General features: G+C 36.5%; 1 protein-coding gene across 1 annotated transcript in view; it reads right to left on the bottom strand.

Annotated features, from left to right (window-relative positions):
* Positions 1-3,003: 3,003 nt before the first annotated feature.
* LOC134748369 (homeobox protein prospero) overlaps positions 3,004-15,150 on the bottom strand; it is a 126,646-nt gene continuing 114,499 nt past the window's right edge. Inside the window, exons 6-7 of the mRNA XM_063683154.1 lie at positions 9,218-9,362; positions 3,004-7,694 (exon numbers count right to left, since the gene is read on the bottom strand). Of these exons, the coding sequence (XP_063539224.1) occupies positions 7,515-7,694; positions 9,218-9,362 (325 nt within the window). The 3' untranslated portion in view covers positions 3,004-7,514. The remainder of the gene's footprint in view (positions 7,695-9,217; positions 9,363-15,150) is intronic.

Here is a 15,150-nt window from a genome sequence, read left to right as displayed (position 1 = left end):
GCGTCTCACCAGCGCCACGCAGCGACGATGCAACGTCAGTAACGTTTTTCGAACGTCAACGTCTTTCCAGCGTCTTGTCAGCGCCCGCGTCAGGGCAAGAACGCTGTGCAGGCGCAGGCATCTTTAATTTCTGGTTTATTTTTTGCCCGTATTGGATTTACACACTGTTTTAGGTGCTCAATTTATTTTAAGCGCATAATCGCTCAACATATTTCGATCCGTTTGTATTAGCTGCTAATTAATATGTACCTAGGTTCCCCCTTCTAAATTAGTAATCAACCCTCAAGTAGTGAATCTCAATTGCCCGATCACCTTGAAGGTTTGTCAGCTGAAAACCTGCCTTTAGGCAAATTGGTTCATTTGAATTTTCAAAAGTACCTACTCAAGGACTTGGGGTGACTAGTTATTGCCTAATGAGAATAAGAAACTTAAAATTTGCATGAATAAGTACGATAGAATATTGGGGATAAGATGACGAAAAATAAGATTCTTATTCTAGATTTATTATTACATACTTGAAACTTGAATAAACAAGTGTTTTAATTTTATTATATTAAGCAAAGAGGATATAATTATAAATAACAAACGAAACCGTCAACGCCCTCTATACGAGAGTAGGCCAAAACTAGTGGCGCCCTCGAGAATCAAATTTTCGTGATTTTCGAGGCACGTTTTTTCCTTAGACTGTATCCATCTATTACGAAGTTATATATCTTTGTATTAAGTAAGAACTAAGAACCGTTGTCTTTGGGCGTTCTATTTAGTTTGTCGAACCGTCGCCAGGTGGCAATAATAAGTTTTAATAAAAGCGCCATCTGTGATGCAAAGCGTGAACTATGTCGTTATGATAAAATAATAGTTTGTCATAACGACACTGGCGTGTCAGACGTATATTTGGTATCTTTGCTTTAGATAACAGATATGCATATCCAGTGCAAAAAGAATTTAGGCATTACGCTTAACATAATTATTTAAAAAAAAACAAAATATGTCTAGTAACTGAGATATTCCATATTTTAAGATAAACGTTTTTGATTTTTTTGAGATTGAGCTATGCGTATCTCTTTCAACTCAAGCAAAAATAGATATAACTCCGTAATAGATGGATACAGTCTAAGGAAAAAACGTGCCTCGAAAATCAAGAACATTTGATTCTCGTTCAGAGGCCGCTACTAGTTTTGGCCTACAGTCGTATAGATGGCGTTGACGGTTTCGTTTGTTATTGAACAATTTTAACGCATATCAGTGAAAGAACATGGGTCAAAATCATCAAAATAATTAATGCAAATAAAAAAAAAAAATTATCTATATTTCGTATTTTTACAAATCTTCAATTTTAGTTTTATAGTGTGTCGACAGATGGCAATGAATTTACTGGGGTTACAAAATTTACTATGACAGTACCGCTCTAGTATAAGTTACTCTATGACTGAAGTTAAGATGCGTAACTCCTCGCAGTTATTTTTACCTCGTCCGGATACCTATCTAGTTATCTCAAGTTTTCATAGTTTCGCGTAACCACACACAGGTAGAAGTAGTTAAACTATTAGATTTAGCTGTAATATCACGAAGCCTATCGAGAGGAACACAGTAAAATATTATTTTCTTCGCATTTGGGTACCTACCGTTCCCTATTCACTGTAAATACCCGGTAAAACATACATCAACTATAACTATAGCGGATGAAAGATATTTTTCCCCTCACTAGCTCGGAAAGTTGTCTTTTATCCTTTAAAACAAGCGCGGAAAAACGCATTTTATCCACTAGTGGGGAAAGTAATTTGACCTTGGATGGAGCGTGTTTAAGTAGCTTGACAGATAACAAAACGTAAAACGCTCATAATAATGGTTCGTTCGATATTAATTATCATTAAACGAATAGTTTGAGAATCTAATAAAAAAATCTAAATTTAGCTTTATTTAATGATTCTATGTCATAAACCTTAAAGTTCCATAAGAAATGTTTGTTTTTTAATAATGATGTTAAGTATAATTCTGAACGCACAAGTTGAGTCGATGCAATTTCAAAACGCATCATTGACATTTAATACGTCAGAAATGTCAACATTGTCAACAAATTTTTTACTTAATAACTTCTCACGTAAAATACAGAATTTCCAGAGTTTTTGTTATAATATCGTAAAAAAATGAGTGATTCCAGTGATAAAGATGATCTAACGCCTGTGGATGTTGCACTTTCCTCGCTATAGTGAGGTGAAAAGTTTTGTGTTACACACGGGTGCAAATGTGTTTTACTCCTCGTGTGTTAAAACACTCGCTACGCTCAGGTTTCTATTTTAGAACCACTCGCTTCGCTCGTGGTTCAACTATAGAATCCTTTCGCTTGCTCGTGTTTCAATTCCACACTCGCGGGTAAAATACAACTTTGCACCCTTGTATAACAAATAACTATTTTCTAATAATAAAAAAATATTCGAATATTCGAAAACTTAGCGGCTGAATATTCGAATATCAAAACAGGTCGAACATTCGACATATTAGAATAATCGAATTGCAAGCCCCAAACGCCAGAGTGACTACAAGTGAGTTGCCTCGCTGAGGCCGTTGCCTTGCGTGGCAACCTTGGTACAGGGTCAGTGGCAATCGCTTGCCCCGCTAGACGAGCTCCGTGAGGCAGCTCGTGCAGTCAATGTTGATCTGATTCCATTTATCGTCGGCTAAACTGACTGAGGTCTCAATAGGCTTTTTTTCAATTTCATTATTATTCACATACGTTATAAACTGAAATAGATAGAAAAAGTGAAGGCCTTCACCACTGTAGGGCTTCGTCACTTTTTCTTTAATATATTTATGACATCTATTTCAGTTTATAATTTATATACCTATAGTAGTGTGACTAGGTACTTAATAAAATAATTTGATTTGTTCCCAAAGTTGTGTATTCACATACGTATTCTTTTTAATTCTCCTGTGTAAAGTTCTCATAATAATATGATTTATCTTAGCAGTAAAAAGGGAAGGACAATAAATAAAATACAGAAGTCAAATAAAAGCTTAGCTTTATTAGTTATTACTCGTTATATTGACGAAGAAACACCCCTCTGGTATCAACAAGTCACCATGCTCTATCACCGTTACTTCCAGAATTTTGATCAGATTTAGTATAGCCAATTGTTTTCCAATGTTGAGTCGCAATTCGCGATAGCCCCGAGGGACAATTTAGACTTTTTGATACAATTTCCAACCACAATGATCCACTTTACTCTAAATTACACCAACAGTGGTTAGCTAAACATTCACGGACAAAAGACACACGCTCGTAACTAAAGCATTATGACAATGTGATATTATATTAATGTATAAGTATTGTATTAAGAACCGTAATATTAATGCGTAGTTAGGTTAGGTTTGTCGTTACACTAGGTTCGAGTCTGAGGCCCACAGATTACAATAGTGACCGGTAGCCATTCCGAGACCAATACCGACATTATTCCATCTTAAAATCGCCTTTAAATTTATCTTTTTTACATCCAGAACCATATAAACATCTTTAAGTTATTTATAATATTTGTTTTATCTATAATGCGTCCCCGCCCCCCCTCGCCCCGTCTCTCCCATATTTACAAATGGTTGTTCCTAAACTTTTAATATCCCGACGCTATTCTTAAAATTAAATACAAAAAACGCATGACTTTCTAAATTTACCTAACGTATTTTTGTCAACACTATAATTTATGAATTTTTTGATCTTTACACCCACTTTAGAAATATTCAATACAAAAATACTCTTTTTGAATAAAATTTTATACACGACGTCGAGCGACGGAGGGGCGGGGGCGCCCGAAAGAAACGCTTTGAGCCTCGTTACCTTAACATCATGAAATTTGTACTAAATATATCAGGCGAGGCGGCCGCGGGCCCACACTTAGCCGAAATGCGAGGATACCGAAAGAACGCCTAAACACTAGTCAAACTTGCGTACGCCGAGCGCCGCTACTAAAATAATTTCGTTTTTTTTTTAAATTTTGTAACTAATTTTTAATTTATCACTGAGTCCGCGCCCGCCGCCTGCGCGCACGCCGAACAAAACGTGGATCGCTGTCGATGAAGACCACAAGGATATTGAAAATATGTTTCCATTTACTCGTTTAAATTTAATTTCATTACAAAATTATCTTTGCTTACGACGAATCGTGTAAACATTAAGAGGACACGCCTCGCTACATGGCGTCGGCAGTGTCAGTTTCGAGATCTAATAGTATTCCGTGCTCAATTTTGAAAACGTTTATTTGATACAAACAAATGATACTTAAGTACATTATCACCTAAATTTCAGCATTTCTTAATGATTTGTTCAAGTATAGAAAAGTTGATACAACTATTTGGTACATCTATATGTCTTCTAACTTCCAAAAATGAAATGCTACATACAATAGAGTCTATTACAATTTTCGAAAATTTAGGAACCATAATACCCAAACGTGAAACCAAATACATTCTATATTGTTTTTTATTTATAATTAATTTTGAAAATAATTACATATATCTTTCATAATGATAGCCCAACGACACCTTTAGACGGAATCGAAGTACTAAAAGAGTAAGTAACATAAATATCCCATACATCAATATACCAAACAGAATACTCTATCTCTACATTACAAAGCTTCCAAACCAACTGACGTTGCCGAAAGGGCAATTTCAATAAATCTACATACATTATAGATACAAACATGAGTTTTAAAGTCAACACCGAATTTTGTACTTTTTCCGTGGGATAGCTCCCAGCATCACTGTGGACTAATATTTCGATGTTTCAAACTTGAGTCTTTACACTAATTTAGAAAATTGTCAACCAATAACTTAGATATAAAGAACCGCGCGATCCGTTGTGGTCTTGCGCAGTGTATCGCTCAAGTAAAAAATCCGGATAAAACATGCTTGAAAACTTTTTCAAATGGTTCCTCTGTCTTATAAACCTATCCTAAAAGTTCACGGCTCCTAGTCTGAAAATACGGTTTCGGTTGAGTACTGTCGATGGAAAATCAATATATTCTATTGTAATGTGTGTGTGTAGCCTGCGAATATTTCTAGTACATATGAAGTCTATGGAGAGATCGGAATAACGGATTCATTATTTACTAAAGGATTACTCCGGCTGACAGTTTAGAGCTAAAAAGTTAAATCTAATGCGTCTGTACTTAAATCTTTAGAGTAAACGTAATCAATTCCATTCTTCAATTCATGGCTGAAGATGTGTCAGTCAGCTTTTAGAAAATTCTTCTTAGCTCTAAATTGTCATTATTTATGGTAAGAACGGAACAGACAACATTTAACAAAAACATCGTAACGTAACATATGACACCCTGCGGCGACTGACGGGAAGAACCTCAAGGGAACTGAAACCGGGCTATTGCTGGCCTGTTTGATGGGTGGGAATTCGAACTTCGAATTCGGACAACTAGGGAAATTTGGAACTTAAAACCGGCTGCCAAAAGGAGGAGTCTGCGTGTTTGATGTGATGTCTTAAAGTATCCGTATCTCTCACCTAACCTGAACGCTATTCTAAGCACACCAGTCGACGCCTGGTCCGTCCTAAACTGAGGTACTCTTATATTATTGTAATAGTTCAAATGGTTACAAATTAAACGATAACAAACGTGTCAATATCAAATGAAAAATGCTTACACCTGCTTAGCTAGGCCGGCCGCCTGCCTGACTCGGGTTACATACTCGAAAATCAGGATGATATAACATTTGTACAATTCCGCAAATCAATTCGCAATTCTCCCGTTTCTATTGTGGTTCACTTAAAACTGTGGCTAGATAGTTAACTCGATAATTGTCATCTGTATTAAAACTATCGTATATGTACATGGCTATACATCTCTGTACACTATCTATCAATATATCTATAGGAAGCGTGAAAATAATTTGTCTTCTGTCGAAACAAGGATGTGAAAAGGAAAGTGTTTCCTTGCGTGGGGCGGACGGCCGGCATCTACATGTTATAACAAATACATCGAGTTGTGCGGGCTGGTTGCCTCGCGCGGCACGCGCCAGGTGAGGCCGAGCTGCCTCGCACTGCTGCTAGCCTTTGCGAGGCAGACTCTGTATTTGACTGGCTCGCGCCGCGCGACGCTCGTGGCGCCGCGCTACATATATCTACGAATCAAACTAATTAATCTTCTATAGTATAATAGTGTGTGTATGTATACTGTTCGTTAGAACGCGCAAGTCGCGCGGACGCCGCGCGCCGGCTTAGGTTGGGCAGTAGGTACTATTGAGGGCCCTTTTCAATTAATTTTATTAGTTTTTCTTGTAAAAAATCAACATTTTTGAAGGCACTTCTGATCGGACGAGGTGGCCCAGTGGATTTTTGTGTATGTCAGCCGAAAGTGGTGTAGTATGATTTTGTATTGTTTTTGATGGGGTCTGGTCTATTGTGTGTTGCCTTCAACTATTGTTTTCTGTTTGGGTGTGGTTCGAATGTCTATGAGTGCGTGAGAGCCGGCGCGAGGCGCCCGCCTGCGAGGCGGACGGCTTCCCTCTTGACTGTAAAAACTCCTAAATGTAATACAGAATTCGGAAACGTAAATACCTGAACTACATGAATACCCAGTTAACTGTTATAGATATGAAGATTTGGATTAGCATATTGTATATTTGAGTGTCGAGGGGAAGACGCGCGCGTCGCAAAGCCCGGCGCGTTTTTGGAAAAGATTATTCTTCTAACAAATATAAACTTAACCCTATCTGTCGTCAGACAACTGAACTTGAACCGACCTGCCGAGACTTTAATACAAACAAGGATGCTTACTGTAATATCAACGAAAGATGTGTAATGTTATTTGAATTTCTGTGTCTGTCTATTTTATCGTAAAATCCTCTGCAAGAACACAAAACCGGCTATCAGTATAAAAATAATTTGTTAAATATTATTTTTATTTGTGGATCGAAAAATAACCCTGCTCTATTGTACTAATAACTATGGTTAACGTTAAATATCCCTAAAATAATTAAGACGAGGTAAGGGTTGACAATTTTGTGCCTCCGATGGCCAACAACCAACGCAACATGCAACGCAACTGGAACTTGCTCCGAAGGAAAGGAAAAGGATAGAAAACAAAATAAAAACAACCAAAATCAAAACTTAAGCAATTAATATATTAATCGTTTTTTTTTTCTTAAAGAATAAATCAATAAATGATTTTTAAGATAATATACACAACTATAAAACCATTTTTAAGATAATACTTAATAATAATATAATAATAATTATATATAGCGAAATATATTATGTGCAGAAATAAAATTCTAGGTGACTTAAATTTTCTCTTACTCGATAACCTAATGAATTGTCTAGAGCGCTTGCGCGCGTCCCACGTCCAACTTCAAAATTTATAATTTAATTTAACTTTTTTTTATTAATAATTTTGATTCTGAAGGCCTAAATGCGAGTGTCGTATAATTTTGGTGTGCGAAACATTTTTTCCAAAAGTTTTGTTTTGTTTTTCGAGCTGGCCGCTCGAGGCGTGTTGCCTCGGGGAGGCTTACTCGAGTTGTTCGAGGAAGTTGGGCGACTTGAAGTACTCGGGCACGGGGTCGTCGAGCCGCGAGATCACCTTGTAGATGGACTTCTTCCAGCTCTGCTCGGTGTCCTTGCCGCCCTGGATGGCGCGGAAGAACTCGCGCAGCGTCTGTTCCACCACGTATCTGAAGTTGGGCGGAACCTGGAAATAAAACAATGTGCTTATTAGCATGTGTATATTTAGTACAAGATAATATAATTTACAGACAAAATTATTAAGCCCTTTGTCACTTTTTCGTTTGTATATGAGAACTCTTTCAGTTTGCAACAGACGCAGAGGGACGGAGAGGCGGAGGCGCCCAAAAGATACGCTCTGGGCCACGTTTATGTTCCTAATTGTTATTGTTTAATTGAGCTGTTAAGACTTTTGGTACTCGTACGTAAAGTGTGCAATCTCGAGTTTTCCATTTTTTGTTACAATTTTCGCTTTGTCTTTCGGTTTGGATAGGAGCCTGGTTTTAAGTTGCTGTCTTAATATACTCTTATCCAACCCTTCCACGTTTTATACCTATAGTTTGTCAAGGACTATCTCATTTCAAACATAGACAGATAGAATCATACTATCTTTATCTTACACTAGTACTAGCACCCAAAAGAAAAGGATGAGTATAGTTTTTTTGTTCTTATTTTACTGACAATTTGGTTTGACCAACTATATTTAACGTGATATTCTAAATATGTCATTCAACTCTGTTCCCTAACCTTTCATATTTTTAACCTATTCTTAACTCAGAACGTTTATTTTCACACTGCAGAAGGGTTACAATCAACTAAGTTATTTGCAATAGTGCCGGCATATGTAATCTTTACTATTTATATCATAACTTTTTTAGTTGAAGATAAGTCCAAGGTATGACACGGCGTTGTGTGGTCAAAAACTTTCAGTAACCGAAGGAAAGCAAATCGAGATAACTCTAAACTAAATAATATAAAAGTGGAAAAATTCACTGTCTTGGGTGGGACTTGAATCCACGACCACTGGATCACTAGTACAGTGCTCTGCCATCTGAGCTACCAAGACCTAACTCAATACAGCGAATATTTCCACCATATATGAGCCAATGAGCCTCTTAATAATAGCATCGTTTGCGGACGTTTCTGCTTGATAATTTAACTATTAACTATTTTTATAATGATTTTGTTATTTTGTACAGAATACACTTGTCTTTACCTTCGTATGACGGCATACGAAGGTAAAGACAAGTGTATTCTGGTAATTTAGGAATTTCATAATCCCGATAATAAAAATTAAAAATAAGTACTCGTAAGTCCCTTTTCGAAAGTATCCGCCACTTTTTTAGTGTTTTTTCCTTTCGGAATTACCCGATTACACAACTGTTTTGTCAAGTCGTTTTTAGGGTTCCGTACCCAAAGGGTAAAAACAGGAACCTATCACTAAGACTCCGCTGTCTGTCTGTCTGTCACCAGGCTGTCTCATCTCATGAACCGTGATAGCTAGACAGTTGAAATTTTCACAGATGATATATTTCTGTTGCCGGTATAACAACAATTACTAAAAACAGAATAAAATAAATATTTATGTGTTTTTTTTGCGTGTTTTTTTTTGCTGTTTTTCAGCGTAATGGTATGGAACCCTTCGTGCGCGAGTCCGACTCGCACTTGGCCGATTTTTTTGTATCTGTGATTATTTGGTGTAAAACTCACCTCAATATGGTTATTCCTGTTATAGTGCAAGTTGAGCACCCGGTAGAGCTCCGAGTCGCCGGCGACATGGATGTCGTCCGCCGTTTTCAGACCCTCGCTGATCGCCTGCCGGGCGTATTTCTCCATCTGGATGTAGTAGAACTCCCTGGAAACAAGAAAAAAAAACGTTATTAACTTAAATAGATTTAACTAACTTAGCGGTTTCACTCACGTATTTTTAGTCACTCGCGCGACATGTTTCGGAGAATCTAGGTAATATGTCTCACGATAGTTTAAATTCGATTAAATAGATTTCATATATAAAATACATTTTACAGTGCCCAGTGCCTAGAGTTGGATTCGAACCAGCGTCCTCTGCCTTCGCGGCAGATGCCTAGACTGCTCGGCCACCCGGGCCACGGCGGCCTGAGCCTAATTTTCTCAAGTAGGTATATGTAATCCCTTAAGAGCTTATGGCGCCCTCTGGTGATAGTTTCATAAAAACAATATGAATTTGTTTCCTTATAGCAAAAACCGTTATTATTGAAGAAACGTACACTAACATATAGATACAGTAGGTATGAACACGAATTCCGTGCACCCTCGAGGACTTTATATGTATAAAGAGAAACATACGTCTACTAAGTGTAAATATATTATCTTAATAAGTCAATGTATAATATCGACAAAAACTATTTGAAATTTTAAAGTATATATTACAAGCTTAAATATTATTGCAACTGATTCCGATAAAATAGGCAGTTCATCTATAAACGATGTTACTTCTAAATCGTCTAAATCGAACACCACCGTAGGTATACAACTAATCGAAAAAAGATTTAAATCTAAATAAATAAATAAAAAATCGCCATAACCTATAAAGGATAGGTAGGATTATTTTTTACTAACCGAAATAACGCCCAGAAATATGTAGGAAGGTATTTAATATTTATTTTGTTTGTATAAATTAAATTAGAAGGAAAACCTAATATTTAATACAATAGCAATGACTAACAATTTTAGACAGAATTTCAATAACCATTCGCCACCCACAAAAGGGTATATTTGTATCACCTAAAATAAAATCTCAACCATTTCACTCTCAATCATATGACACATGATCCAATAACACTCGAATGTTTATCGAGCCGTACGTGTATCTCTAAGTCGAGTCGAGTCGATGCTCGAACCTCTCGCTCGCACTTATCTTTTTAATTGGCACTTGACGAAGGCACTAATTGACTAAGTAAATGAAGTGCCTAAATAATTAGATGTCTTTTCGCTGTTGAAATGTTCCGCCCTAATTAGGGGATTAACCGCATTGATAGAACTATATTTGGACGTTTTTGTGCTATGTGCCTTTTGGATAATTGGTGTTAAAAAAACTAGACTTTTACGTTTTATTATACATACATCTTTTTTTAAGTTCTTTTGTTCGTCACTTTTCGTATCTAGTCTCCTCAAGTATTTAAGATTCATAAGAAAAACTGCATGCATTTTGTCATTTGTTTATTTTGGGCAGTATTATTTAATGTGTCACATTATGTATGGTCAAGCAAATCTTGTCAGTAGAAAAAGGCGCGAAATTCAAAATTTTATATGGGACGATATCCCTACGCGTCTACATTTTCTAAATTTGCTGCCTTTTTCTACTGACAACATTTGCTCGACCAACTATATCATCACTACAACATCTTATAAAACAAAGTCCCCCGCTGCATCTGTCTGTATGTTCGCGATAAACTCAAAAACTCCCGAAAGGATTTTAATGCAGTTTTCACCTATCAATAGAGTGATTCTTAAGAAAGGTTTTAGGTGTATAATTTGTTAAGGTTTTGTATAAATTGGTTGAAATATATGTTTGCTACTGATATCGGAAAAAATCACGCTTTTACTACATGCGAAGCCGGGGCGGGTCGCTAGTTGATTTTATTTTGTATCGAGTGTAAAGCGTAATACTTCGATATCTTTTACTATAATTACTTTCAGATGTCTCAGCTTATTTGTCCGATAAACAGATGTCGGACAAAGTTCAAGTGGGCTCTAAGTGCGTCATAAGTAAAAATGAAATATGATTCTAATATGCTGATAATTTCGTGCGTCACAAGGACTTTAGAATTTTAATGACTAATATGAAACAAAATAATTAGTGGCCATGTGTAAAATATACTTTTAAACAAGATTACCTACATTAAACATTTGGGTAATGAAATACTTATTAAGTTTTCCTTGTTCCGCTCTGTAACTTAAATTCCTTGCGCGATAAGATTTTTTTTCTTTGCTAATAAACTGAGCACAATTTAATAAAGCCAACACAAATCAATTACAAACCGCACGAGACTACGCGTCACAAGTTTCAAAAGTGAAAAAGGCTGAATGCGAACTCGTAAGTAATTAGCCTCGCGAGTCTCGAATGCTCGATTCGCCCTCGTAAGCGAAGCGAAGATAGCGAAGAGCGAACCGAAGCAAGCGAAGCGAGTTGAGCGAAGCGAAGCTGGCTAATCAAATCCTCGACGCCCCTGAGCCTGGTACTTTTTACTTTTTATTCTCATTGTGACTCAAGTGTCAGACACACGTCTAGTGATATCGTTCATTAGCCTTCGTTTCGCGTTTCGTCAGTTGAAATTTAATTGTTTGACGTCGCATAGTTTGAGTTTTGAGTCAACGTTCATTATATAGTTACCTGTCGGGTTTTTGGTGTCTGCCTGTCTTGATTTTCCATTTTGATTTTTCTTCTCGTTTTATACATTGTATTGTTACGAGGGGCGTTCAATAAATTCTCGGTATGTGAATGAAAACAAACAAATACGATAAGTTTAATATTTTTATTTTTCAATATACTCCCCCCCTATGTTGATACACTTAAAAGATCGATCTATTATTTTTTTTAATCCCTCATAAAAATAATTTTTATCTTTGGTGTCAAAATGCTCCTCCACTGCCGCCTTCAACGCTTCATCGTCAGAAAATCGATTTCCACGCAGATCCTTTTTAAGATTGGGGAACAAAAAGAAGTCACTGGGGGCTAAGTCCGGACTATACGGTGGGTGAGTAATAGTTTCAAACCCAGATTCAAGAATAGCCGCCTTGGCAATATGAGCAGTATGCACAGGGGCGTTGTCATGCAGAAGCAGAACACCTTTGGTTAATTTTCCTCGCCTCTTGTCTTTGATTGCACCCCTTAATTGACGTAGAATATTAGCGTAGTACTGTCCTGTGATATTTACACTCTTTTGTTTGTAATCGATCAGTAATATTCCTTCACAATCCCAAAATATTGTGGCCATGACCTTGCCAGCTGAAGGGATGACCTTGAACTTCTTGGGATGAGCTGTACCCTTAACGTGCCACTGCATGGACTCCTGTTTACTTTCTGGGTCATAATAATGAACCCAGGTTTCATCTCCAGTAACTATCTTTTGCAGCACCTCATCAGGATTTTCACCGCACAGGTCAATAAAATCGGAACAACAAGCTACTCGCATATCTTTCTGAACCGGTGTCAGCATTCGCGGAACCCATCTCGCACTTACTTTTGACATATTAAGATGGTAATGGATAATATCATGTATGGTACCAACAGAAAGACCGGTTATTTGAGCTATTGATTTTACCTTCACTCGGCCGTCTTCCAATATAAGTTTTTCCACTTTGATAATATTTTCTTGTGAAGTAGCTACTACAGGCCGGCCTGGTCTAGGATCATCTTCAATACTCTCTCTCCCACGTTTAAATTCACTTGACCACTTTTGAATGGTAGATAAAGAAGGAGCAGACTCACGGTAAACACAATCCATTTCTTCTTTTATAGTTTTTTGATTTTTACCCTGATTGGTCAAGAATTTTATTACGGCTCGATGCTCTAATTTAATTAACATTGTTAAATCGCTCATGGTGCTCACGTTTGTTCGGCAATTGCAGAAAAACAAGAACATATCGGTTTGAATTTTACTTTTTTTTTAAAAGTCTATGAATGACTCTTAGTGGCCAGTAACAAAAGAAATACTCAAAAAGGTTGTAAGATATCAATATCGAGAATTTATTGAACGCCCCTCGTACATGCCTCGTCTTTATGTCTAAATTTAGTCTACTAATGCCCACCAGAATACTTTATGTAGATTTTAATAGATCCATGCTATAAGCTATAAAGAAAAAATCGTATCCCATCAGTCTACGTAGACCACACTTAGACTCACTCACAATCAGTCGCCCGTCGTGTAAAATTGACTTTGCATTGCGAAAACTGCAAATTTCACCTTCACAAACTTCGTATGGAAATGCAAACTTTCTACTCAGATAATAACAAACCAAGATAACGATCGTTCAAGCAATTTGTAAGCAAGTAGCGTTCGCGTGCCCACATGGCCGATGCGGGCTGAAAGAAGTACCCAATTTTACGATACGGGACTTAAAGTGGAACAACCCTTTTGTTTTCCAAAAAAGTTGAAGTTAGTTCTTCATTTAAACAGATTATTAATACGTACTCTCATAGTTTTCAGCTAGCATTAGGTCTTCTATGGACCTATGGTAGATTTGGAGATAAACTCCAAAGCGTATGTTATGCATCATGGACTCATGGATCTCTGTTCGATAAATATAAAACGGAGTAAATCTAGTATTTCAAGATACGATAAACCGTATCTTGAAATACCACATTTACTATAAATACAAATAAAATGTATCTAAAGATACAAATAAAATAATCTTACACAAGGTTTGGCTGGTTTGATTAAGTATTTTTTTAACGAAAACCGTTACATTCCGAATCAGCTGTTCGTTTTGCGATTCAACCTTTTCAAATCCAACGACTTTGCAAAGCTAAGTTCAAGGTGAAATCATCTTTGATAGTTGGTTATATAGTCTAAATTAAAATGGCTCGATGGATTCAATATAGCGAAATAAAATATAACAATTGTCAACGCTCGTAATTGATGCGGTTCTTAAAATTCAACTCTAATCATATAGTTTTACGGTTTTAATTTCTTCGGAGTTTACTCGATTTTGGTGCAAAAAATGTATGGGGATTTCTTAAGAAAACGCATCTTGCTACCTGCATGTGCCAACGTCTTGGGGAACATTGTTTGATGCTGGCCGTTTGCAAAAACTATAGTTGAAAGACGATGGTGGGTCACAGTTGTGTTCCTTCGAATTTTAAAAAGAATCCGGACGCGATTTTTGATAGACCGTTTTTAAAATTAGAACAGTTTTTTCTCTTTAAATTGTTATTTACATTTTCTAAATGGCCAGGATTAAAAATAATCATGTAGAGTTATCTTGGTCTGACACTATTTTATTAACATCTGAGTACCTAGTAACTGTAAGCAGTCCATCCGTTTAAAACCAAATCTTGAGTCATTGCAAATTTAAAGTCAATTGATAATGTATGCCCAAGAAAGAAAATAAAAAAGTAAACACAATGTGCAAAGTGGGGAGACCGTCTTGTGGTCCCCCTCAAGGCATTCGATTCCCGTGAGAACTCCGTTTAAGGGACCATAGAGTTACGAAGTTACGAAGTACCTTAGGTACCTTATCATATGGGAAGAAATCAGATAAAATAAATCAATATTTAGGGACAATCTTACATGAATCAATATCCCGAATTAAGTAAAGTTGGTACTATCGGTACTAAGCTAATTAATTACAGTAAATATCAACGTCTTCAACCGATCACAGTAACGATTAAAATAAATCTTAAATAAAAACGTATGAGAATAACGTTTTACCAAACTTTAAAAAACTTTTTTTAATAGAACAAAATTTTTTTTGTATTTATTACTTTCAAATGCGAAGTTACAATGTTATACAAAACTCTATATTCGGTAGTTGAAGCAATTTTAACCTACAAATAATCAGTTACAATCAACTAGTACACTCAATGGAAATTTACATACAAAGTAACACGTTTTCACTGCTCTCGAGTGTAAGTTAGAGGTATAATTTATTTTGCCGCTTCT

The sequence above is a fragment of the Cydia strobilella genome, chromosome 16 (assembly GCF_947568885.1).
Source record: "Cydia strobilella chromosome 16, ilCydStro3.1, whole genome shotgun sequence".
NCBI lineage: Eukaryota > Metazoa > Arthropoda > Insecta > Lepidoptera > Tortricidae > Cydia > Cydia strobilella.
Note: the sequence above shows the minus strand (reverse complement) of the source record. Positions and strands in the feature narration are given on the sequence as shown.